Source organism: Schistocerca nitens, chromosome 7, assembly GCF_023898315.1.
Source record: "Schistocerca nitens isolate TAMUIC-IGC-003100 chromosome 7, iqSchNite1.1, whole genome shotgun sequence".
Lineage (NCBI taxonomy): Eukaryota > Metazoa > Arthropoda > Insecta > Orthoptera > Acrididae > Schistocerca > Schistocerca nitens.
In genome coordinates, this window is record NC_064620.1 from 120,177,895 (window position 1) to 120,202,640 (window position 24,746).

Below are 24,746 nucleotides of genomic sequence, written 5' to 3' on the forward strand. Positions count from 1 at the left end.
CCATCCTTATACTAATATTAAAGATCCAGAACTGGCTCAGCTTGTAATTAAAGGCTCTGAAGTGGAGTCACCACAGAATATATATTAAAATAAATTTCTGAACAACATTTTACAGATTTACATCATCAGGACACATTTTGCATACCTTCCACATGGATTTAAATAATGCCAGTCAGTGCTTTTGGGACTTGAAATGTGATGTCAAGCAATATTTTTCGAACAGGTAGTAGCTAGTCTTAAGTTTGTGCCTTGAAATGTTGCTTAGCTCTATGCAGCAGAGGTTTGGGGGAGTGGTCTGTATTGGGTACAGCTTTTGTGGCTGGCCCATAGGCTCTGGTCGTTCAGCTTAAGCGTGTCCTACTAACCTCCACACACACTTCATGATCCACTGCTTCTACCAAAAGAGAAGTAGAACAAAGCGTGCAAAATGTGTTGAGTTACTTTGATTTCCTTGCTTGCTGACACTGTTAACAGGTAATGTGTGTTATTGTTTCTCTTTTTGTGAGGGTATTTGGCCTGAGTGAAGTAAGCTATACTATCTCAGAGTAACTGCAGTGTACCAAAAGTTCAAAAACAGCACGGTATGAATTCAGTATGTAATGTATCAGATAAAAATTTGGAACATGCCAATAGGATAAAAGTGAAGGAACTTGGGGTGCCCAGACCAGAACAATCAATAACAAAAACAGTGTAAGTTCAGGCAAGAGTAAACAAAAAATTTTAACAAAACAAGGTGCAATGCAGCTGAGTGGTCGTGTGGTTGTGAACTAAAAAACGCATTTTTCTGTTTCACCTGTCTTGTGACAAACAGGTGTGATAATGCTTGTACTGGCGAGAGCATCAGACTTAAAAAAATTTAACACTATGGTGGAAAACACAGTTCTAGTGAAAAACATTGAAATGGGTTTATTGAATTGTCAGTGCTAAGAAGAGTGGACATAATGTGTGAACTAGACAGTGCTTACCACCATAACATAAGACATACAGTGAAAATCTCTCAAAAAACTGGTATATCTTGAGCAAACTAATGGATTGCATTAAATTTTGCAGAAAATTCCAAGAACGCAGCAATTTTTCGAGGACTAGAACGACGGCATCTTGAAGCAGCACGATTCAAAATCAGGAAATGGGTTTTTCTTAGGCCTTTCCAAAACAGTTCAAAATGAACTGTTAGAATCAATTTACAAAGTATGCCTAAAGCTGATCAGGAATGAACTGTTGAAGACAAGTTTCCTTGCTATCGAAGTTGACAAAACCACTGACAGTGCAAATTTGTCACAACTGGTTGTAATTATTCGCTATGACCTGCTGGGGAAAATTAACAAAAGATTTATTTCTTTTGTACGGCCAAAAAGTCACACTGCAGGATATGTAACAACAGCTGTTTGCAGCGAGCTAGAGAAAATGAACATAAATGAAACGCCTCTGAAACTGATAGCTCATTGTTATGATGGTGTTCCTGTTATCAGTGGCTACAAAAGTGGAGTTAAAATCAGAATTAAAGCAGTGTATAAAAATGCCCACTCCATTCACTGTTGTGAGCATCAGTTAAATTTAGTTGTTGGAAGTTGTGTGACAGGCAGTAAGCAAGAGCGAATCTTCTTCAGCAGCTTGGAAGGAATTTGTACCCTTTTTTTGCCAGACTCCTAAACACACTGCTGTTCTTGATGAGATGGTGAAAAAAAGTATTCCTACTTGTCCTAAGTCCATCAGATGGAGTTTCAAATCACAGAGTGTAACAACTATAGTGCGTTTAAAATTAGTTGCTACTTTCGAAAGTTCAGTATGGAGCAAGTGGAGGGAAGTGTAGTTGCCAACATGTGCTGAGCACTTTAGCAGGTGATGATAATGCCAGGCCTACTGGGTGTGGAACCCGTCAGTCTTGTTTGTCTGCATGGACAGCAAGCTTCGGAAGTGGCCGATCTCAAATGATTCAGTAGTAAATTCTGATTCTCACACATTTTATAGTTTATTTCAACGAAAATAATCAATTACTGATAATTCAATGTAAATGGACAGATTAAAAAAAAAATCTACTTACCAAACAGCGGCAGGGGGGAACACACACACACACACACACACACACACACACACACACACACAAAATTTAACTTTTACAAGCTTTTGGAACCAGTGGCTCCTTCCTCTGTCAGAAGAGTTGAAGGGGAAGGAAGAGGACTGGAGAGGTTTACGGACCGGGAGCACCTGTCTCTTCGAAAAAATATGTCCCTATGATAAATGATGCTGTAAACCCGCACCACACAGTGAGCTTTTCAGGATGAAATGGTACTGGTTGATTTGCTTGTGGATTTTCTGTTGCCCATATTAGACAATTCTGTAAATTGACTATCCTGTCAGATGGAAGTGGGCTTCATCTGCCCACAAAATCTTCCACGGCCAATCATTGTCAAACTCCATGTAAGCAAGAAATTCTAAAGCAAAGGTCTCGCTTGCTGGCAGGTCAATTGGAAACAACTCTTGCACATTAGTAATTTTGAATGGATAGAAAAGAAGGATGTTCCATTGGATTTTACACACCGTGCTCACGGGTATGTCCAATGTTCGGGCAATTATCTGTACACTACACATTTGTACACCTCCACTCGTCTCATCTTGCATTGCTGTGGCCACTGCTTTCACTGACATCAAATGAATTCATCTCCTCCCTCAAACAGGTTGCAGACCTAAAGAACCCATCCTTTCAAATTTCGGAATTATTTTCTCCAGACCCAAGGCAGTCACTGGACCAACACCATTTTTCAAATGTTTAAGTGAACTTCCGCAGAGCGACGTGTGCACAGTCATCATTTTTGTGATACAGCTTTACAAGTAGAGTGCAATCCTGCATTGAGACAGTCATGGTGAATGCCGTATTTGCAAAATGAGGAAAAGCAGTGCCCTCTATTGATCAATTTTCACACTGTTTTTTTTTTTTTCTTCTGCCCTACGTTTTCCCCTTTCTCTGATAATATTCTGTTGCAATATCTGACCAGCAGTGTTATTTCTAAAGCGTTTTGAAAGTTTAACTTTTATCTAATGCTCGGTACCACGTAGTTCTGTTGATCTGGCGACGGAGGCACTTTCCCTACCACACTGCCAGTGATTCGGTTGGTTAAGCCAGCTCACCATTGGTGTTACCTGGGCAACAGTGTTGCATTCCCTCCGGTGAGCCAAACCTCAAAAGTTGCAACTGATGTTAAATGCACTGTATACACAAATACCAGAAGGAAATTGAGTGCATGCAAAAATAATTGATGATGATAGTAATGATTACAAGACAATAAACAAGGCTATGGGACTCGAGAGTTTCCTCCAAGATGAAGATTTCCTCTTCTGGCTACATTTTTTTAAATAAGGCCATGCCTCATTGTGACGTTCTCTTCAGGCAACTCCAGCGAAGGAATATTAATGCAGTGAAAACTATTGAACATGCATCTCAGTTTGCAACTTCTGTCCTGCATGTTAGGACCTTGCTGCACTCTGTTGATCACTGGGAACAGGAAGAGACATCTGTGACCACATCATGATTCAGATCACTGATCCATTCAGTTTTAATGATAACTTGTCAGTTGCACAACTCTTTGACGTGTCATTGTTTTCCAAACATAAAATTCTTTTTCCCTGAAAAAGAACTGAATATAGCTCTCAGTGTGTTTGAATTGCAGTGTTCAGACTTGCACCATGAATTGAATGTGCCATATAGCCAAAATGATTTTATGAAAGCGTCAGGTGCTTTGACTTTTTGAACTTTCTGTATGAAAGCAGTTTGGCAAAAGCATTTCCTGAAAGTATTAAACTTCTACAAATAATAGTAACCTTTTCAATGAGAACAGAAGAGGCAGAATACAGCTTCTCTATATTAAAGCGAGTGAAAACATTTATGCCCGATACTATGAATGAGAACAGACTTTGTGCACTTGGCAATGTGTTCTCTTGAAAAAGAACTACTGAATCAGCCAAATTTCAGTGACATGGTCATAGACCAATTTGTGCCGCAGAAGGGGAGACAAGCTGATTTCATCTACAAACAAATGAATTAAGGTAAGCAAAAGTACATCAATAAATGTTAAGAAGCAATTCCTTTGTTCTAAGTATCAGTTTAGCTAATGAAATTAAGTGCATAAGAGAGGGTTAGTGACATGTTTAGCCACTGGCGTTACGTTTTCCGAAACACAATCTCATTCATAGTACGGCATCTTGTGCTAAATGTCAAATTTGCTGACACTTTCGCACCAGAAACCATACTAAAAACTACAAATTTGGGAGAGGTCTTTCATGCACTTGATAACTTAAAATGCTTAATTCATAATACACAAATATAAATAGTACAAAAAATATAGTATGTAAATTAACATGGCGATTGCTTGTCAGCCAGTCGCAGCACAAGACCCATGACGTCACAGAAACATAAATTTCGTCACACAAACTCGAAGGCCAATGTCTGAGCACTTTTAAAACTCCAAAGTTTAGAAATGAAAATGCCAGAAATGTTAAGTGTCAGTGAAGCTAAGAGGGTAATCCCAAAAGTAAGGTCTTCTATTTTTTTTATAAGTACATAGACATGTTTATTTCTACAATGGTTTACATCAGTTTACAGCTTGAACATTTAGCTATTTTTCGACATAATCGCCATTTCTGTCGTTGCTTTTTTGTAGACGCTGTGGCAGTTTTGATATGCCCATGTCATATCAGCTCGCTGCCATGCTGTTTAGAAAGTTATGAACCTCTTCTTTCACCTAATCGTCGGAGCTGAATCGCTGGGACCACAATTAACGCTGACAGGTACTGAGAGAGTCTGAAAAAACTCAACCGGGCAATTCAGAACCGGAGAAGAGGAATTTTGAGCAAGGGTGTACACATTCTCCATGGCAATGCCCGCCCACACATCGCTCAGCAAACCGTTGCTCTCCTGCAACAGTTTCAGTGGAACATAATCACACACACACACACACACACACACACACACACACACACCCTATAGTCCTGACTTGGTGCCCAGTGACTATCACCTGTTCCCTAGGTTAAAAGAACATTTGGCCGGAAAGCGATTCAGCTCCAACGACGAGGTGAAAGAAGAGGTTCATAACTTTCTGAACAGCATGGCAGGGAGCTGGTATGACATGGGCATACAAAAACTGCCACAGCGTCTACAAAAATGCATCGACAGAAAAGGTGATTATGTTGAAAAATAGTTAAATGTTCAAGCTGTAAACTGATGTAAACCATTGTAGAAATAAACAGGTCTATGTACTTACAAAAAATAGGAGACCTTACTTTTGTTATGGTAAACTGCTGAGGAAATAAGACGTTGGGGGATAAATAAGCTACATGTAAATTTTATCTTGGAGTTAACTTTTGATGTTATTTAGTAGTGGATTATGAAATGGAAAGAAAATACAGTATATAAATGTTTGACAAGAGTCCAGGTCTTGGTTGTGGTAACATGCATATCTGTAGCTTAGCCCAAGGTCTGGGTTAAATCCTATAGATTAATGTCACAATCTTACTGAGTATGGAAACCATAAGCCACACCTCATCCAGAACCATCAGTGTCAGTGAAACTTTTTATCTGTTGTGGGTATGGAAGTACCACATTAACGTTATTAAGTTGTTGTTAATGTTTACTAACCAAGAAAATGTCAGCAGGCATACTTGTCATGCATTGGGACAAAATAAAGTTTATGCATAGTGGTGAACTCAACATCAACAGCCCTCACAAACATGGCAAATTGAGAAATGTCAGTTACATCAGTGCTTTTGTCCAGAGCCAATGATATAAAAGGCAAATATTTATTCCCATATTTTTACTACACTGCCACACTGTTTCCCATTTCTACAATATGTCTGGAAAATATAATCCTTAAAAGAGGAACCGTTTTGAAAAGTTATTTCTACTGGACAGAAAATTCTCCACAGCTTAAAAGATGCACTGCTTTCGGGGTTCGAACAATTATGTGGTAGCTCAGAAAATTGCAGTATCATTATGCACTGCATGATTGTCTTTTTGTAAATATTTTAGTAGGAGGGGGTAAAATTGGTGGAAAATCACATAATGCATTATCAATAACATGTCGTATGATTGGAATTAGTGCACATAAAGGCTCACTTCGAACACGTCAGTATTCTCAATGTTCTGTGTTGTGCTCCAGAGTGATGCAAGTGGCGACACCAGTGTGGGCAGTTTGTGCATCAGCTGTGCTGGTTATATCTCATAAAATCCAGGCAGATTTGAGGTGAAATACTGAAAAACTTACAGACTTCCAATGTTTGCAGTCTTCTAACGCCTTGTGCTTGAAAATTCTTGGTGACCCATGGGACTGGCATGGCTGTATTCCTAGTCATGCGGTGTGATGTTTCACTTCCGGACTAGAGCTGGTAGCTCCATAATTATCAGTGATTGTACTAAAGACACAAAATATGCTGGTAGAGTGATTGGCTTGCTGTATAAAGTCTCTGCCAAAGAGGCACAGACGTCTTCTTTGAACGCAGAAGGCGTGCCTAATAAAAGAACCAAGGGTAAGTACTCTTATCATGGGGCCCCCACGACACACAAGTGTTGCTTTGAATTTTCGATGCCAGTGTTCCACCAAACCATTGCTCTGTGGATGGTAGGCGGTGATGTGATAGCATTGGATGATGCAAAGGTTACGTATTGTGGAGAATAGTGCGAATTGAAATTGGTGACATTGGTCTGTAGCAGTGGATGCCGTACAGCTGAAACGCGACATCCCCAACTGTACAAATGCCCTCACTGTCGTTTCCACTGGTATGCCTGGCAAGGCAACACAGCGGGTGATGTGATTGATCATAGAAAGAATATTTTGGAAACCTTCAGACTCTGGAAGGGGGCTGATCAGGTCGAGGCAGGCACAATGTAACTGACCATTGGGTATTTCATATCACCCGTGTTTCAGATGTGCACTTTCTCCACATATTGTGGAGAACACAGAGGGCACACTATTAGAAAAGTTCATCATACTGACCTGTGTTTGTGACTAGTTGTGCAATGTGGTATGTCCCAAGTGTGTGTGTGTGTGTGTGTGTGTGTGTGTGTGTGTCATCTGCCTGGGGGTGCTGTCTCGTTCACACTGAATATTTGGAGACAGTGATGCCATTCCTGCTTTAAGTACTGGAGGTAAAAACGCATGACATCTGGTTCACTTCCTAACAAAAGTATTTTGGTATGCAGTTAAAGTCCAACTATCGTTAAGTAGTTACTGATGAGTGTTACGTACAGAAATTGAAGAACATGCTCTCGGAAAAGTCTCATTCGGAACTGTCTGATGTTGTAGTGAACTGCTGGTGATACAGGGTATTTTCTCTCCACTGTATGAGGATACCTCATATTAGGTCCACATAGAGATGACAGCGACAGTCAATCGGCACCCGAGATCGGTTCTTGAACATTTGCAACCAGAAACTGCTGTAGAAATTTCTTGTGTGGACATTGATCCACAGTGTGCATGGCAATTCTGAAAATTTTGATGAGAGTATCATTTGTAGCATGTAGTTGGATGGCAGGCACAGTAAGCTCCATTGCTCGTTTCTCAGAATGGTGGTCACTTCAGAGCCCGTGTAGATGAGTAAGTATCGATTTTTTTTAAATTGTCTGCCACATACAGTCTATTACCATCACTCAGAAACAGCCCAAAACTAGTTTGGCTCACATGCTTCAGCTCTAAGTGACTTAAGAGTGCAATTTATTTGGAGCACCTATTGTGGACCATGTTTTACATTTGGTGATCACAAGGCATGGAGGAGTTGTGTGACTTTTAGCAAAAACAGTTGTGAAACAGACACAGTTGTGGTCACATCAGCACGCCTGTGTGGGGAATGTTATCGTTAGCTGTGGGCATACCTGTTGCAGCCGGCTGAAAGTCACCACCCTCTAGTGCCATCACTCTCGTGATTGTGCAGTCGCTTGGGTCATGTCATCTGCTCGTGGATGCTAGCAGTGTGCTGCACCTGGAATGTATTGGCGGTAGTCATTGTTGTCTGTAACAGCCATGTATTGTTGTTGCTGTAGTATAGCAAAAACTGTGCCAACCAGGACTAGTTGTCATTCCATTGTTTCACTTTTGGGCACGATCATTGCCACCTGTATCTTGAGATAGTCGTTTGACGTACCATTGCGTGCTGTCTGCCATAAGAGTCAAATTTATTTATGTACTGAGATATCTCCAAAGCTGAGATGGTGGTATCCAGTTGTCTGATCTATCCTTCCAAGTTTCTTGTCGCAGTTGTCACTCTGGTACATTGACGAGCTAGTGGAGCAACACAGCCTTCGCGGCATTGAATTTGCTATTGGCCAGGGGGGCTTGTATGACATCTGAGAAGTATCATCAAAAATGACGTGGCTTTGTAGTGTCATGTCGATGATAATGAACTATGTTGCCAGGTGTTCCAGTTGGAAGGGTGGTAGTGTAGGGTCAAAATTGTAAATATACTCCAGAGAAATTTTGTCGCTTGTGTGCTGGGGCATGTGGTCTGAGGGCAGTGGCATCTGAGATACCAGAGACCGTGCACAGCTTGTATGCCAGCCCGAGAATCTTGTCTCGTGGCCCAGCTGGTTGGGCTGCATGTGAGGCTACAAACAGATAAGGGTTGGGTCGTGCACAGCGCGGAAAAGCTGGTCGTGCCCAACGTGGATGGACTGGTAAGATCGCGTGAGGTAATACTGTGTAGGTGTGAAATAGTTTGCGAATATCTTGACACATTCTGGCCACTATATAAATTTCCCTTTTCCTCTTACCCAAAATTTTAATCCCTTTAGTTATCCATAACTTATTTATTTTCTTAATAGGCTTACTGCATTACTTTTTAGGGGAGCTACTTTCAAATATTGGCACAAATCTACAGTGGAATGTATTTAATTTCACGTTAGCTTCTATTTATGCGTGTACTTCATTCCGTACTTCCTCTTCTAACCAACTCTTAAAGCATTGTGCCGTGTTATTATTCATACACCTCACTGCTGTGTATGAACATGCCCTAGAGCTGTAAGGTGCTATATTGTTTATGTCCATAAACTGTGCATCATGATCAGATAATAAATTAATGACTGAGTACACGTTGTTTCAGGCTGAGTACTGTCTTTACATATTTTATCAGTTGGGAAATTTACTATTGAAATCAGACTGAAACAGTCAAATATTGCAACGCCTCCTTTTTTCCATGTTCATTATACACTAAAATGATGCTATAATCCAATTAAAATTACTTCGTAGTTGACGCTTCATACATTGAAATTTTGGTCTTATGTCAAAGCGGCAGGTGGATCAAAACAAAATGTCCAAGCAATCTGTGACCAAAATGGTACTGAAATAGAGGATGACAGACTAAAGGCCGAAATACTAAATTTCTTTTTCCAAAGCTGTTTCACAGAGGAATACTGCACTGTAGTTCCCCCTCTAGATTGTCGCACAGATGACAAAATGGTAGATATCGAAATAGATGACAGAGGGATAGAGAAACAATTAAAATCGCTCAAAAGAGGAAAGGCCACTGGACCTGAGGGGATACCAGTTCGATTTTACACAGAGTACACGAAGGAACTTGCCCCACTTCTTGCAGCGGTGTACTGTAGGTCTCTAGAAGAGCATAGCGTTCCAAAGGATTGGAAAAGGGCACAGGTCATTCGCGTTTTCAAGAAGGGATGTCAAACAAATGTGCAGAACTATAGACCTACATCTCTAACGTCGATCAGTTGTAGAATTTTGGAACACGTGTTATGTTAAAGTAAAATGACTTTTCTGGAGACTAGAAATCTACTCTGTAGGAATTAGCATGGGTTTCGAAAAAGACGATCGTGTGAAACCCAGCTCGCGCTATTCGTCCACGAGACTCAGAGGGCCATAGACACGGGTTCCAGGTAGATGCCGTGTTTCTTGACTTCCGCAAGGCGTTTTATACAGTTCCCCAAAGTCGTTTAATGAACAAAGTAAGAGCATATGGACTATCAGACCAATTGTGTGATTGGATTGATGAGTTCCTAGATAACAGAACGCAGTATGTCATTCTCAGTGGAGACAAGTCTTCCGAAGTAAGAGTGATTTTAGGTGTGCCGCAGGGGAGTGTTGTAGGACCGTTGCTATTCACAATATACATAAATGACCTTTTGGATGACATCGGAAGTTCACTGAGGCTTTTTGTGGATGATGCTGTGGTATATGGAGACGTTGTAACAATGAAAAATTGTACTGAAATGCTGGAGGATCTGCAGCGAATTGGCGCATGGTGCAGGGAATGGCAATTGAATCTCAATGTAGACGAGTATAATGGGCTGTGAATACATAAAAAGAAAGATCCCTTATCATTTAGCTACAATATAGCAGGTCAGCAACTGGAAGCAGTTAATTCCATAAATTATCTGGGAGTAGGCATTAGGAGTGATTTAAAATGGAATGATCCTATAAAGTTGATCATCTGTAAAGCAGATGCCAGACTGAGATTCATTGGAAGAATCCTAAGGAAATGCAATCCGAAAACAAAGGAAGTAGGTTACAGTACACTTGTTCGCCCACTGCTTCAATATTGCTCACCAGTGTGGGATCCGTACCAGATAGGGTTGATAGAAGAGATAGAGAGGATCCAACGGAGAGCAGCGCGCTTCATTACAGGATCATTCAGTAATCGCAAAAGCGTTACGAAGATGATAGATAAACTCCAGTGGAAGACTTTGTAGCTCGGTACGGGCTTTTGTTGAAGTTTCGAGAACATACCTTCACCGAGGAGTCGAGCAGTATATTGCTCCCTCCTACGTATATCTCGCGAAGATACCATGAGGATAAAATCAAGAGAGATTAGAGCCCACACAGAGGCATACCGACAATCTTTCTTTCCGCGAACAATACGAGACTGGAATAGAAGGGAGAACCGATAGAGGTACTCAAGGTACCCTCCGCCACACGCCATCAGGTGGCTTGCAGAGTATGGATGTAGATGTAGGTTGAGCTGGTTTCCTTCAACCAGAGAGCTCATAGTCATGACCGAACAATTCGTTATTACCAAACTCCCACAACAATTATTTCATTCCGGCTTTCTTTCTTGATGGGTATGTATCCTGAATCGTGGGTTGACCCTTTGTATTTCGTATTACATTAGATAAGCTTCGCACGACATTGCATGAAGCCAAATTTTTGAAGGCTGTCAATTAATTGTTGTGACTGGGACACCAGTGTTGTAAATGCAACAGGCTTTAGGAGTGTAATAGTTCAGCATAGTGGTCAGTGTACAGACCTAATGTATAGAAGATGAAAGGTTCAAATCTCAGCAAATGCAGTGAATTTTTTTATTTTTCAAAATGTAATCAAGACATTATCATTTTTATTCAAGTAATTGGTTTGAATGTTTTTATTTTTTAATACTGTACTGCATCATTTTCATCATCATATTGACTTTATTTGGTTTTACTTTTCTTCATATCATTCTTTTTTTCATCTAGAATCTGCTTTCATCATGCATAATGTGCAACCAAGTGCCAACCAGGACTGCTAATCAGTTGGTAACATACTCAGTGTGAGGATAGTTTCAGGTAACCAATGACAGTGCGATATTACTGTCTGCTTTTACCGCTAAAACTGAAATTTTGGTACGGAAGATGTCTTTGCAAAAAAACACATTATGAATTTTTTCTGTCTTGAGTTTGCTTGTTGAGCTCAGCCTCAAATGCTATGAACAAAGCGATCGTGATTTTAGTTCTCCTGCAGATGGTTGATTGCGGTTTTCTGAGGTACATTTGCACATCACAAGGTTGTGGTTAGGTTAGAACACAAATTTGAATTCAGGCCTACAAACCCCATCATCTGCTATAGTTCAGTCGCTAGTTACTTGAAATCACTGTCAGCAGAGGATCTCCTATTTACACATCTCATTGGAAGTGTACGATAAAATACATATTGCCACCAGATTTCATGTTTCTTGGACCAAGGAGTGAGGTACGGGCAGGGTGTGGGAAGGATGGGGATACTGCTTTGATTCCTTGAGGGGTTGCATTTCAAAAATCCTTTCTTAGCAAGTGTATAAAGAATGCTTAGCGAATTGAACCAGATTTGAACATACAAACTTTAAATAATCTACAGAGAACTATCGAGGCTTAGTGATTTAAGCTACATAAAACCCACATAAGCAAGGAGACCATTTGGATTCCGTGCATAGCATTGACTATTTGGTGTGAATTGAATGTCATTATTTCCTGCTTAGTGCGCATAAGAGCTCCAGAAATGTGCCCTGCAATTTTTGTGGCAGCATACTCTAATGAAAGCTGGGGGACAGCCTTGGCTCCTCACTGGGTTTACCTAATATTGATTGCAGTCATCTTGTAAAGATTATTTCAAGGTAGTGACTTCTTGTTTCTGGTTCTATATTTTGGTTTTGTTGTTCAGGTGTATGCTTCCCATTTGTTGGAATAACATTATAGTATTTCAAAATTTACATTGTGATGAAAATCACATTTGCAGCATGCTGATGCAGTGGAACTCCTGGCGGACCAGCGATCTACATTCCACCAGCTGCATGGCGCCCATCTGCACACGACTACTCCATCTCCACCACCGATTTTTGTAACAGAGGTACTCTCTCTTTCCTATTAATAGAATTAGTAATTACTGCTGAATTATCTGTTACATTACTGAACAGCTGAAATAGCCACCCAGTACTAGTTGCCGATTACGTATCTACTGGCTTCCAAGGGCAACAAAAGGTTTTAGTTTCTCATATTATTATTCACCAAATTTAAAATACTGCTGTAATCCACTTATTAAGAAGTATAATCTTAGGTTAAAGATTTAACACAATAAGTCAAGTATTAATCTCTCTCTCTCTCTCTCTCTCTCTCTCTCTCTCTCTCTCTCTAAGGCAGCATAACTTGTGGTGCGTAAACTACCCACTTAGGGCAGTCGCACTTAACGACTAAACTTCCTCACTGACATCCTCCCTCCTTCCCTTCCCCCTACTGCCCCCCCCCCCCCCCCCCCAGAAAAGGAAAACAGTTTTATCGTTCACCACATAGTCGCTGTTCATGCAGTAAAACTTGAGCACTGGATACAATATTAACAACACAGTCCACATACAGTACCTGGAGTGGCTTTTCTTCTGGAAATTCGATTACATGGAAAAATCGGGGAATTTCAGGAATTTTGTAAAATCTCAGAATTCTGCATTTTTAACCAAGTATTGAAATTGAATTTTATTGAGTTTTTTGTGTGTTATTTTTATGAATATTGTTTCACATTAATTATTGCCATGTGAAAACTGCTTTCTCTGGCACTAACCTTAAGAAATATGGAGCTAGTTCGGCTGTACAGACTTGTGAATAGCTTAAACCAAATTTTCAGTTTTTTCCTCCTTAAGTTGTGTGCTTGACACACAAATTTGGTTTGTGCATAACTGGTATATATTCTAGGTCTTAAATTGGTGTTATGTTACTGTAGTATATACAGGTTAGTGTTGAGTTAGTATACACAGATTAGTGTGAATATAATTGTATTTATAATAATCAGAGGATTCAAGGCTGCTGTTTGTATAACTGTAATGATATTAATTCACTTCAGGAGTCATTACAGAGAAAAAGAAAGGGAAACATAAAAGTGGAGCAGTTAGTTCCCAAAGCATTGTTCCATTTTTTTCTGTGATGGATGACAGTAGTGGCAATTTTGGAGATGCTTTCATGGCCGAAAACTATCTGGACATAAATAATCACTGTACTCACTGCAATAAATATAAAATAATAAATGATTGGTGTAAATTGATGCCAGCACAGAAAAAATGCCCTTCTGTAAAGCCCTGAAATTGGCAAAAAAGCCTTGAGTTGGCCAATGTGGCAAATAAACATCAGTATTGACTCCTCAGCAGCATATTGTGTATGACAGTGTGAGCTTTTGTTTCCATCTTCATATTCAACTTTAAAAACTGAGAAATCTTTGCGTATCCATTGTTATGGTGGCAGTCTAAAAGAGACTGACCCTATCATAAAGTGGATATCGAGGTAAATGAGGTGGGAAGGTAGGGAAAGCATTAAAGTAGGACAGCTGCAAGGATAGGAATCGAGAGAATGAAGTATTATAGGTGAGGTGTAGGGTATGGCTATGATGATGTTGCAAGGGGATTGTGGTTGTTGAACAGTAAACAGCTTTGGGGGGGGGGAGGGGGGGGGGAGTAGAATAATTGAGCTTGTAAAGCACTATTGTGAAAAGCTAAGGTCATAATGAGACAGTGTAGTTTTGCAGAAATCATTCCAAATATAAATTTGCAGTGCAGAGGAGGGAGCATTTCACATCAAAGTGAGGTGACTGACACTGTACAATTACTTTTTATTGAGACACTTTACAAGTTATGAAGTAAGGAAAAACACCTGAAACAAGAGAACAAAACATGGCAAGTGGTAATGCAGAGGGAGATGGTGTAAAAGCAGGTTGCAGTATTGGAACTGCTGAAGAATTACTATTTAAATTAAATCTTTGGCCTCTGGGTTACAAGTTGTGTTCAGTGAAGATAGACGTGTTGCATTTTTATGTTAAATGTCAGTTTTGTGTATTTATGCTATGCTATGGTATGTTGTCATCAACACATTTTCCTTCATTTGTTGTGTTACAGCAAAGAACAGCTCAAGTAGATCACCTATCAACACGAAGTCGTAGACCTAGCACACCCAGCAGACGTGTTGGACCACGCCGGTGGAGACCTACTCCTACTCTTCCTGCTTCCACATCGTATCCAGGGCTTCTGTTACACTTCCTGTAAGTGTTACTTACTATATTGATTAAAAATAAGGGTGAGCTGTAAGTTACACAACCTGAAATTTAAAAAAAAAATCATGACTTTCTTACTATCAGGAATGTCTGTTAGCAAGAGATGGCATTGTAAGAGACACATAGCACATGAAATTAAAGCAATTTTCCATCTTTTTGATGTTGATGTAGAGTTGCTTGTGTGTGAACACACACACATTTTTTTTTTTCCAGGCTGAATGTGCGTTTGTTATTCAAAGTTACTTCCAATTGTAATCTTTGTTAAATTGTCAGGAAGAGTTTAGGGTAGCTTTTCCTGAAATAAAAGCACCTAACAACTCAGAAGATTTCACGCATAGTCCCTTGTTTCGGAAAAACTGATAGCGTATGAAGGAATCCGAACATTCCGGCTGATGTTCGGTCTGAAGTGATGCCTGAGTGGCGAATATCCATGCATCCTTGATACGTTTTCTGAGAAAGTCAATCTGAAAACTGTTAGAAAACTGGAATGTCTTACAGGAGTGGTTGCAGACCCACAAAAAAAAAATCTGTAACTCTGTCTAATATCACATTTGAAAAAGACTACGTTACTGTCAATGCTTTTTGTCTTTTATTTGCAATAGTGATTATGTTTTATACTCTGATGAACAATAGTTCCATCTATTTAGCTATGTAAACAGCCAAAATTACAGAGATAGGAGTTTAGTAAACCCTCATGTTTTCCCCAATTCGCCATTAAATCCACAGAAAGATGGAGTTGTGCGCAAAAGAACTGTATGCCTGTTGGTGGCTCTTCCTCCCCCGAGTGTGACCAGGATATCGTCGTTCAATTCGTAGTGTTAAAGGTTTGTAAACGACACTGCTAGTTGCAGCAAGATGGTGTAACAGTGCACACATCAAGTAACCCAATGATATTGTGAGAGTTCCTTGATGGAAGTACCATCTTATGTGACCTGCGGCCACCTAGATTACCAGATTTATCTCCCCAAACTTTTTGTTTGAAGACGTCTGAGGGATAATTTCCAACAAAGTTTGTACGTCATTCTTAACTTCTGCTTTCTTCATCGTACAAGAGCTTCTAATTTTTTTTCTGCCGTTCCGGGAAACGCTACTTCCTCTTATATGCCTGAAGAATCTATAATAACTCAAGCAGACGATATGGAAGGAAAATGTGTAGGAAAAAAAGTTTGGCATTAAAAAAGCTGAACTTTGGCTGAGTTTAAAGTGATTGAACAGTGTAAAAATCTTCAATGATTTGATATACCATATATTAGAATTTATCTTTTCTACTTCATACTCAGTCATTAGCTTATTTAGTGTTACTCATTTTAAATTACACACATTTTGTAAGAGTGTTAAATTACTTATAAAATACCAAGTATTGCAGTGTGCTAAAATGAATAAATCGTCAAAATCCTGAACTGGTTGAATGCTCAAAGGTTCTTAACTGCGGTGAGATCATGCGACCTTTCTGGCCAGAGTAAGATTAGGCAAACCCGAAGACAAGCAGTAGAAACTGATGCTGTGTGAAGGCCAACAAAATAGGGCGTAGAGTATCGACGACATACTACTGTGCTGTAAGGGTGCCATGGATGACAACCAGAGGGGTCCTACTATGAAATGAAATGGCAGCCCAGACCATTACTCCTGGTTCGCAGGCCATATGGCACATGACAATCAGGTTGGTATCCCATTGCTATGCCAGGCATCTCCAGACATGTCTTCACTTGTCATCAGGGCTCAGTTTGAAGTGGGACTCATCACTGAAGACAACTATACTCCAGTCAATGAGATTCCAGGCCGAACATGATGTAAATCACATCTACCCATTCAGACAGTACCTTTATGGTACGTCATGCTCTGTGAAATGACATTTTATGGAGGAGGGGAATTCTGTTGTATTCATGAAGCTTAGAAGTTAGAGCTAGTTCGTCAAGTTGAATAAGTTTTAGATTGAATTGTTGAATCCATTGTAGCTTGAATTTTGTAATTATACAGTTTTATGGTGAAACTACATATTTGTTTTCTTTTTTTTTTTTCACTTCTGTCTACAGTGCTATGTTCTCAAATGCTCCATTGTCACCATACAGTCAAGCTGATTTGGGTAGCCCTGATTCAACAGAGACTGAAAACTATGAAGCTCTGCTCCATTTGGCAGAGAGATTGGGTGAAGCCAAGCCTCGTGGACTGGCAAAAATTGAGATAGAGCAGCTACCCTCGTATAAGTAAGTAAATTGAATTTCAGATAATTGTAGTTTCACTATTGTATTAATGTAAGGAATGGGTGTAATTATTACCTTCAGGTAACTGGTTTTTGTTAAGTTGGTAAACCTCTTTTTTTTTCCCCCATGCAGATGTCAAGAATAGCAACATTTTGTCGCCAGTAGGACTGAAACATTCCTCAATTATAAGCATTCAGTTATTTCTAAGAGTATAATGCCGTCCATTGTGGTTTTAGTTGCAGAATTGAAAGACCCTGCTTAAGCATGTTATATTATTTCTAGGTTACTAAAATACTTTATTAATATTTCATTATCACAAATCGCTGTCATCAGCTCTGTGTTATGTGGTACCACATCTAAAATATTGGGAGGTGATGTTGTCTGAGAGTAACCTGACCAGGGTCTAACAAAACATGAACCTCCCCTATATTGCTTTTACCAGAAAATATGATACTTATATAAAAATATTAATAATAAAACTAATTGATCTAGAATTTTGTCCAAAATATATTAAAAGTGCAGCAAACATGATATATTTCTAATGGAATGAGTACCAGGTCAGTTCCACATAATTTTGGAATATTAATAAACATGAAATTTTGAATGTTTCCAGAATTCACTGAATGTTACACTGACTGAAGACTGAAACAATTTCTGATATTCACTAAACAAGTAAGCAAGGTCCCACAGTGTCTGGAATGTTATAAAGTGATGAGTTATGAGATGCAAACAAGCACTAGCCAACACACACATCTGTCAGATTCAAAGTTTTGATGTGGTCTAAACGCTTAACCAATGAAAATCCCCACCCCTAATCTTTCCGTATTGGAAGTAGCCAAGTGGCTTAATGGCAGACACCATACAACATACATATTTACTAGCACGTAACAACACGTAAGTCTACATGGAGTATGGGTAAATGTACAAAGGAAAGGAATAACTCACAGACACTGCAAACACACACTTATATGTGATTTAAGATGGAGAGTAGACAAAAATTTAAAAAAAATCATTGCAGATGAATTTATAGCATGTTTAAATGCTGGAAGAGTGGAGGAAATGTTAAGAGAGAGTACATGTTGTGGTGTCACCGCCAGACACCACACTTGCTAGGTGGTAGCTTTAAATCGGCCGCGGTCCAATTAGTACATGTCGGACCCGCGTGTCGCCACTGTTAGTGATCGCAGACCGAGCGCCACCACACGGCAGGTCTCGAGAGACGGACTAGCACTTGCCCCAGTTGTACGGACGACGTAGCTAGCGATGCACACTGTCGAAGCCTCGCTCATTTGCAGAGCAGATAGTTAGAATAGCCTTCAGCTAAGTCCATGGCTACGATATAGCAAGGCGCAATTAGCATGTATCTACAGAGTCTCGCTTGTATTGTCAAGAGCGATGTACAACAAGGATGGATTAAAGTTAAGTATTCCAGAAGCTACGTACTTTTCTTTATAGCATTCATTACGTATCCTGTTTCAGACCTCTCTAGCCTGCGTGAGTTTAAGCGCGTGCCTTTCGGTTACCCGTCACTGTGGGCTGGCTGTCTTGTCAGTTCACAACACATGCAAAATACAATATTTTGTTATAAAACAGTACAATAAAAAATGTCTATCAATTAAAACAAAATTAAAACATTACAAGACGGTGGTTCAACCAGAGGTTACATATGGAAGTGAAACTCTTTTTAAAGTCACCCAGAAAAACAGAATTGACAAAATTTTAAAAGTAGAGAGAAGAATTGCTAGAACATGCATAAATAAGAAATATCAAAATGCTGGGCAGTGGCGGATAGTTCCAAATGAAGTGGTATACAGAGAACTGGAGCCCATCACTGATACTATACGAAAGAAAAGGATCTCTTTTTGTGGTCACATTCTGAGGACACCAGAAACCAGATTATCAAGGAAAATTATTGAGAAACTCTGGAGTTTGAAACAACAAGGAGGATGGCTTAAGGACATAATTAGAGAGGATATGGAAGAACTGGAAATAACTCTGGATGATTTGCAGAACAAAACGCCAAATTTAAAGAAGTTGAGGGACACAGAAATAAGATTTAAACCAAAAATTGACAAACGACATACAATGAAAAGGGTATTTACAGATAAGGAACGACAAAAAGCATCTGAACGAATGAAGAGATACTGGGCCACTCGGAAGGGGAAAATACCAAAGAAGAGGACCAGAAATGATTGACTGAAGTGGTCCAATGAGGCCGTAAAAGAAGAAGAAGAAGAAGAAAACAGTATTTAAGGAAAGAAATTAAATCACAGTAATTTACAAGGGGAAAAACGCTGTGCATGCTGCACATTATTTTACTTAAACCCTCGTGTGTGTTGCTTCTTTTAACAAGGCATCTTCAGTAGGTATCCTGGAATATCACATGATTTTTTTTGTTGGATATAAGTTACAGTTCAAAACAGTTAATTGTTGGTGTTACAATGAAATAGAAAGGTACTTACAGATCAGTGTCTAATTCATTATTTGTAATCCAAGTAGCTTTCTCTCACTGGTTGAAAGCCTACAGTTTTTCTTGTGGCCACTCTCTTTTTGAAACATAGCACTTTAACTGCCATTTTCTGTGTGTAGAGTTACATTTGTTTTTGTAACTGTTGCTTACATTCCAAGTTTTTGTTTTCAGTTGTTTTTATTTGACTGTGTATGTAATATTTGTGTGTGTGCATGCATGCATGCTTAGGCAAGGAAAGGTATTTGCGATTATTTGTTAGTGTAAACAGTGAGTGGTTACTTATATTCACTAGGTTGTTCAGTAGTAGCTTGTTTTCATATACAAAACAAAGGCAGAAAAGAAGCTACCACTAAATGACAAAGTGAACATAGCTAACCACTCACTGTTTACACTAATTAATCACATAATACAAAAAAAAAAACATAAATAGATTATCACAAATCTTATTCCTCTCTTAAGTGAATAATGGAAGGGCGGGGGTGGGAGGGGGGGGGGGAGAGATTTGTGTGCATGTATGCAACTTAATCAATACACATACGGCCACACAAATAAACAAAAACAGCAAAACTGTTTGAAAACACACAAGCGCACGTGCACACATACACACGCACACAAGTGCAGGTGCCCATTTGATGTATGGATTAGTACGGGGCAATAGCCTTGGCGCGGTACGTTTGTATCGAGACAGATTTCCAGAACGAAGGTGTCCTGACAAGAAGACGTTCGAAGCAATTGATAGGCGTCTTAGGGAGCACAGAACATTCCAGGCTATGACTCGTGACTGGGGAAGACCTAGATCGACGAGGACACCTGCAATGGGCGAGGCAATTCTTCGTGCATTTGACGATAACCCTAATTTCAGCGTCAGAGAAGTTGCTGCTGTACAAGGTTACGTTGACCACGTCACTGTATGGAGAGTGCTACGGGAGAACCAGTTGTTTCCGTACCATGTACAGCGTGTGCAGGTACTATCAGCAGCTGATTGGCCTCCACGGGTACACTTTTGCGAATGGTTCATCCAACAATGTGTCAATACTCATTTCAGTGCAAATGTTCTCTTTACGGATGAGGCTTCATTCCAACGTGATCAAATTGTAAATTTTCACAATCAACATGTGTGGGCTGACGAGAATCCGCACGCAATTGTGTAATCACGTCATCAACACAGATTTTCTGTGAATGTTTGGGCAGGCATTGTTGGTGATGACTTGATTGGGCCCCATGTTCTTCCACCTACGCTCAATGGAGCACGTTATCATGATTTCATACGGGATACTCTACCTGTGCTGCTAGAACATGTGCCTTTACATGTGCGATACAAGATGTGGTTCATGCACGATGGAGCTCCTGCACATTTCAGTCGAAGTGTTCGTAAGCTTCTCAACAACAGATTCGGTGACCAATGGATTGGTAGAGGTGGACCAATTCCATGGCCTCCATGCTCTCCTGACCTCAACCCTCTTGACTTTCATTTATGGGGGCATTTGAAAGCTCTTGTCTACGCAACCCCGGTACCAAATGTAGAGACTCTTTGTGCTCGTATTGTGGACGGCTGTGATACAATACGCCATTCTCCAGGGCTGCATTAGCGCATCAGGGATTCCATGCGATGGAGGGTGGATGCATGTATCCTCGCTAATGGAGGACATTTTGAACATTTCCTGTAACAAAGTGTTTGAAGTCACGCTGGTACGTTCTGTTGCTGTTTTTCCATTCCATGATTAATTTGATTTGAAGTGAAGTAATAAAATGAGCTCTAACATGGAAAGTACCATATTTACTCGAATCTAAGCCGCACTTTTTTTCCAGTTTTTGTAATCCAAAAAACCGCCTGCGGCTTAGAATTGAGTGCAAAGCAAGCGGAAGTTCTGAAAAATGTTGGTGGGTGCCGCCACAACTAACTTCTGCCGTCGAATATATGTAGCGCTACATAGGCATGCTTTGTAGGCACAAAGATAAATACTGGCACCAAAATCTCTGCGTCAGTAAATAAATAAAAAAAAAAAAAGTGGAAGACGAGCCTTTTTCCTCCGCCCAGAGTTTCGACCACTGCATTTTGGTACATTATTCAACGAAGTAAATACAAATTCTGTATTGTTGATCTTCGAATGTAGCAGCATTTCAATGCACTATGAAAATCTGACTGGCAAGACTGTTTGGGATGTTTGTCAATATGGCCAATTCTACATTCTGGATTTTTTCCTACCTGTGAGAAGAGATGGTTACTAATAGGAACTTTTATGAATTGTGAATGACATGCAGTATTCTCTTCACCATAAGAATAATACGAATATAAACATTTTACTACGTATTGTTTCGTGTTTGCTGCTATCTCATTTAAATCCTGTCTGCCTAATAAACTACGAAACTAGAGTGAGACAACAGCAAACGCGGTAGAATATACATATCATGCCATCTTTATATTCGTATTATTCTTATGCCTAATAGTGATACAGTCAGAATTGAAGCATGGCAATTGACTACATTTTTAAATCTAAGATGACTCTTAATTTCTGTGCAGAATGTAATGTACTAAAGAGGCGCCTGCAAAGATTTTCAAATGGAGAAAAATTTTCGCTAAACTGTCGTTCAGAACATCTATCATACACAGTCTATTATTTGGTTCTTGTTAATCATTAGCAAAGAAAGCAGCAGTGTAAGTAACAACAAATACCAGTCTCTTGCCATTGTTTCGCTAATGAGACTATTTCTCTCTCTCTCTCTCTCTCTCTCTCTCTCTCTCTCTCTCATATATATATATATATATATATATATATATATATATATATATATATATATATAAGCGACAGTAGCGCACACAAAAGGAAGCCATGCCGTGAGCGGCGACAGGCCGTAAACACGCACTATCAGAATGCAACAAACAATGCATGAAACAGTACAGTAATGCATTTTCAGCTTAGAGTGACGTAAACACCTATAACAAAGAAAACGGCACTTATCAGATCAAAGAAAAATAAGCAATCAATTCAAACCAGACAAAGCACGTGAAAAAGGAATCGTACCCGTATAAATAAGGACGGAGCGCCTGACTCATAGCAAAGGCTACCTGGCAAAGCGTAACTGCTAAGCTTACAACTCGAACCAAACTACTGTAGCTGTATCGTCATTCATTCGATCTAAATTGTGTCTCATATTACAATGGACCAACTTTGTTTGGATTTGGAGATGTGGCCTAAAACTTTTGTCTCCCCTTGAATTTCGAGTCTCAAATTTCAGGTGCGGCTTAGATTCGGGAAAATTTTTTTTCTTAGATTTCGAGTCTCATTTTTCAGGTGCGGCTTAGATTTGAGTGCGGCTTAGATTCGAGTAAATACGGTAAGCGTTTTTAGACACATGTCCACATAACATAGTTTCTTTCTTTGTGTGTGAGGAATGTTTCCTGAAAGTTTGGCTGTACCTTTTTGTAACACCCTGTATACAGGGTGAGTCACTAACTATTGCCACCTAGAATAAGTATGATAGTAGCTGAAAAGTTTGTGGGACAAATGTTGCATGGGACACCAGGGGCCATAATATGCTGTTGGTTTTTTGTTGGTAGGTGGGGTCGCATCAGAGATATAAAGGTCAGCTGTGTGGTTTTTTTTTTTTTTTTTTTTTGGGGGGGGGGGGGGGTGCTATAGTTTGGTATTTACTTTCTGATAGTGGCTATCGAGATGAATCCATTGATGTGTAGCAGATCACTGAAAGTCAAAAAGGTGGCGTGGACATCCGTTCACAGAAGGTTTTCAAAATGATGACCATTGGTATCACTGCAGTGCTGCAATCTTCTTATCATGGATTGACTGGTATTCCTTATCACTTTGGCACTTATAGAAGCACATGCTCTGACAAGTCTCTCTCATATACCATGCAAATAGTAAATATTCGCCAAATACGGCATATCCATCTAACATGCCATTTACATATAAACACCATTCGGCAGTTTCGCAATACAACACTAATAGGAACAGTAAGACTAGTGTCGTCAAATCAAGCGAATGTGAATGATGTATTCCTTTGAAGAACGATTCGATATGCTTCTTAGTTATGGAGAATGCCAATGAAATTCAGTTAGAGCTAGAGACTTGTACACTGAAAAATGTCCTCAACATATTCACCCTACACGTCGTACATTTAAATGTGTACAATAAATTAAAAATAACTGCATCTTTAATGTATCGGAAATGTATCTGGCAAAGGAAAGTTACTAATGAGGAAATGGAAATTGGTACTCTTGCCACTGTGGTTCGAGATCCTTGTGTTAGTTCGCATGAAATCGCAAGGGAATCTGGCATAAGCCAGAGTAGAATTGTTCGTGTTCTGCATCGCCGTAAATATCATCCTTACCATATCAGTCTCCACCAAGAATTAACTGGTACAGATTGTATGCGTCACAATGAATTCTGACGATGGGGTCAACTTCAGATTCAGAGGGATGACACATTTATTAATTTGATTTCATTTACTGACGAGGCTACTTTCACAAACCATGGAAACGTTAATTTGCATAACTTGCATTATTGGGCAACAGAAAATCCATGTTGGCTGCGACAAGTTTCACTCCAGAAACCATGTCAGTGAATGTATGGTGTGGGATTCTGGAGGACAGAATTATACACCCCAACTTCATCAATGGAAACCTTAATGGTTGGAAGAACACCACATTCCTTCGAGTAACATTAGGTCTGTTGTTGGAAGAAATACCTTTAGGAACAACGAAGAGAATATGGTATAACACAATGGGTGTCTGGCACATTTTTCACTGATTGCTAGAAATGAGTTGCAGAAACAGTCCCCAAATCGTTGAATTGGGTGCAAAGAGATGTCGTAGCCAGCTCGTTCGCCAGACTTGATGCCTCTTGGATTTTTTCTTGTGGGGATTCGTAAAAGACATTGTTTATAAAGATGTCCCAACTGCACCTGAAGATATCTGAGAGAGAATTATCAGAGCATATGCTTCGATAAGTGCCGATGTGATAAGGAATACCACTCAGTCCATGATAAGAAGATTGCAGCACTACATTGATACTGATTGTCATCACTTTGAACACCTTCTGTAAATGGACATTCATGCAACCTTTCTGACCTTCAAAGACCTAACTGCTACACATCATGGAATTCGTCTCGATAGCCATTATCAGAAAATAAATATCAAACTATAGCAACAACAAAAAAATGTCGTATGAACGTATAGCCAAATTCATCAAGTGGGATGATGCCATATGTTTGGCTAACATAATTTTCTACTTAGAGCGTACAGCCAAGCAATGGTATGAAACAACTAGGAGAAGTTCACAAGCTGGGAAGTATTCCAGGTGGAACTGCGCA

General features: G+C 39.7%; 1 protein-coding gene across 3 annotated transcripts in view; it reads left to right on the plus strand.

Moving 5' to 3' along the window:
- Window positions 1–24,746, plus strand: part of LOC126195293 (RING finger protein 44-like) — a 137,787-nt gene that overhangs the window by 86,382 nt on the left and 26,659 nt on the right. For all 3 annotated transcript variants that reach the window (XM_049933844.1, XM_049933842.1, XM_049933843.1), the window contains 3 exons: window positions 12,459–12,569; window positions 14,593–14,735; window positions 16,781–16,951. In XM_049933844.1, coding sequence (XP_049789801.1) covers window positions 12,459–12,569; window positions 14,593–14,735; window positions 16,781–16,951 — 425 coding nt within the window. The remainder of the gene's footprint in view (window positions 1–12,458; window positions 12,570–14,592; window positions 14,736–16,780; window positions 16,952–24,746) is intronic.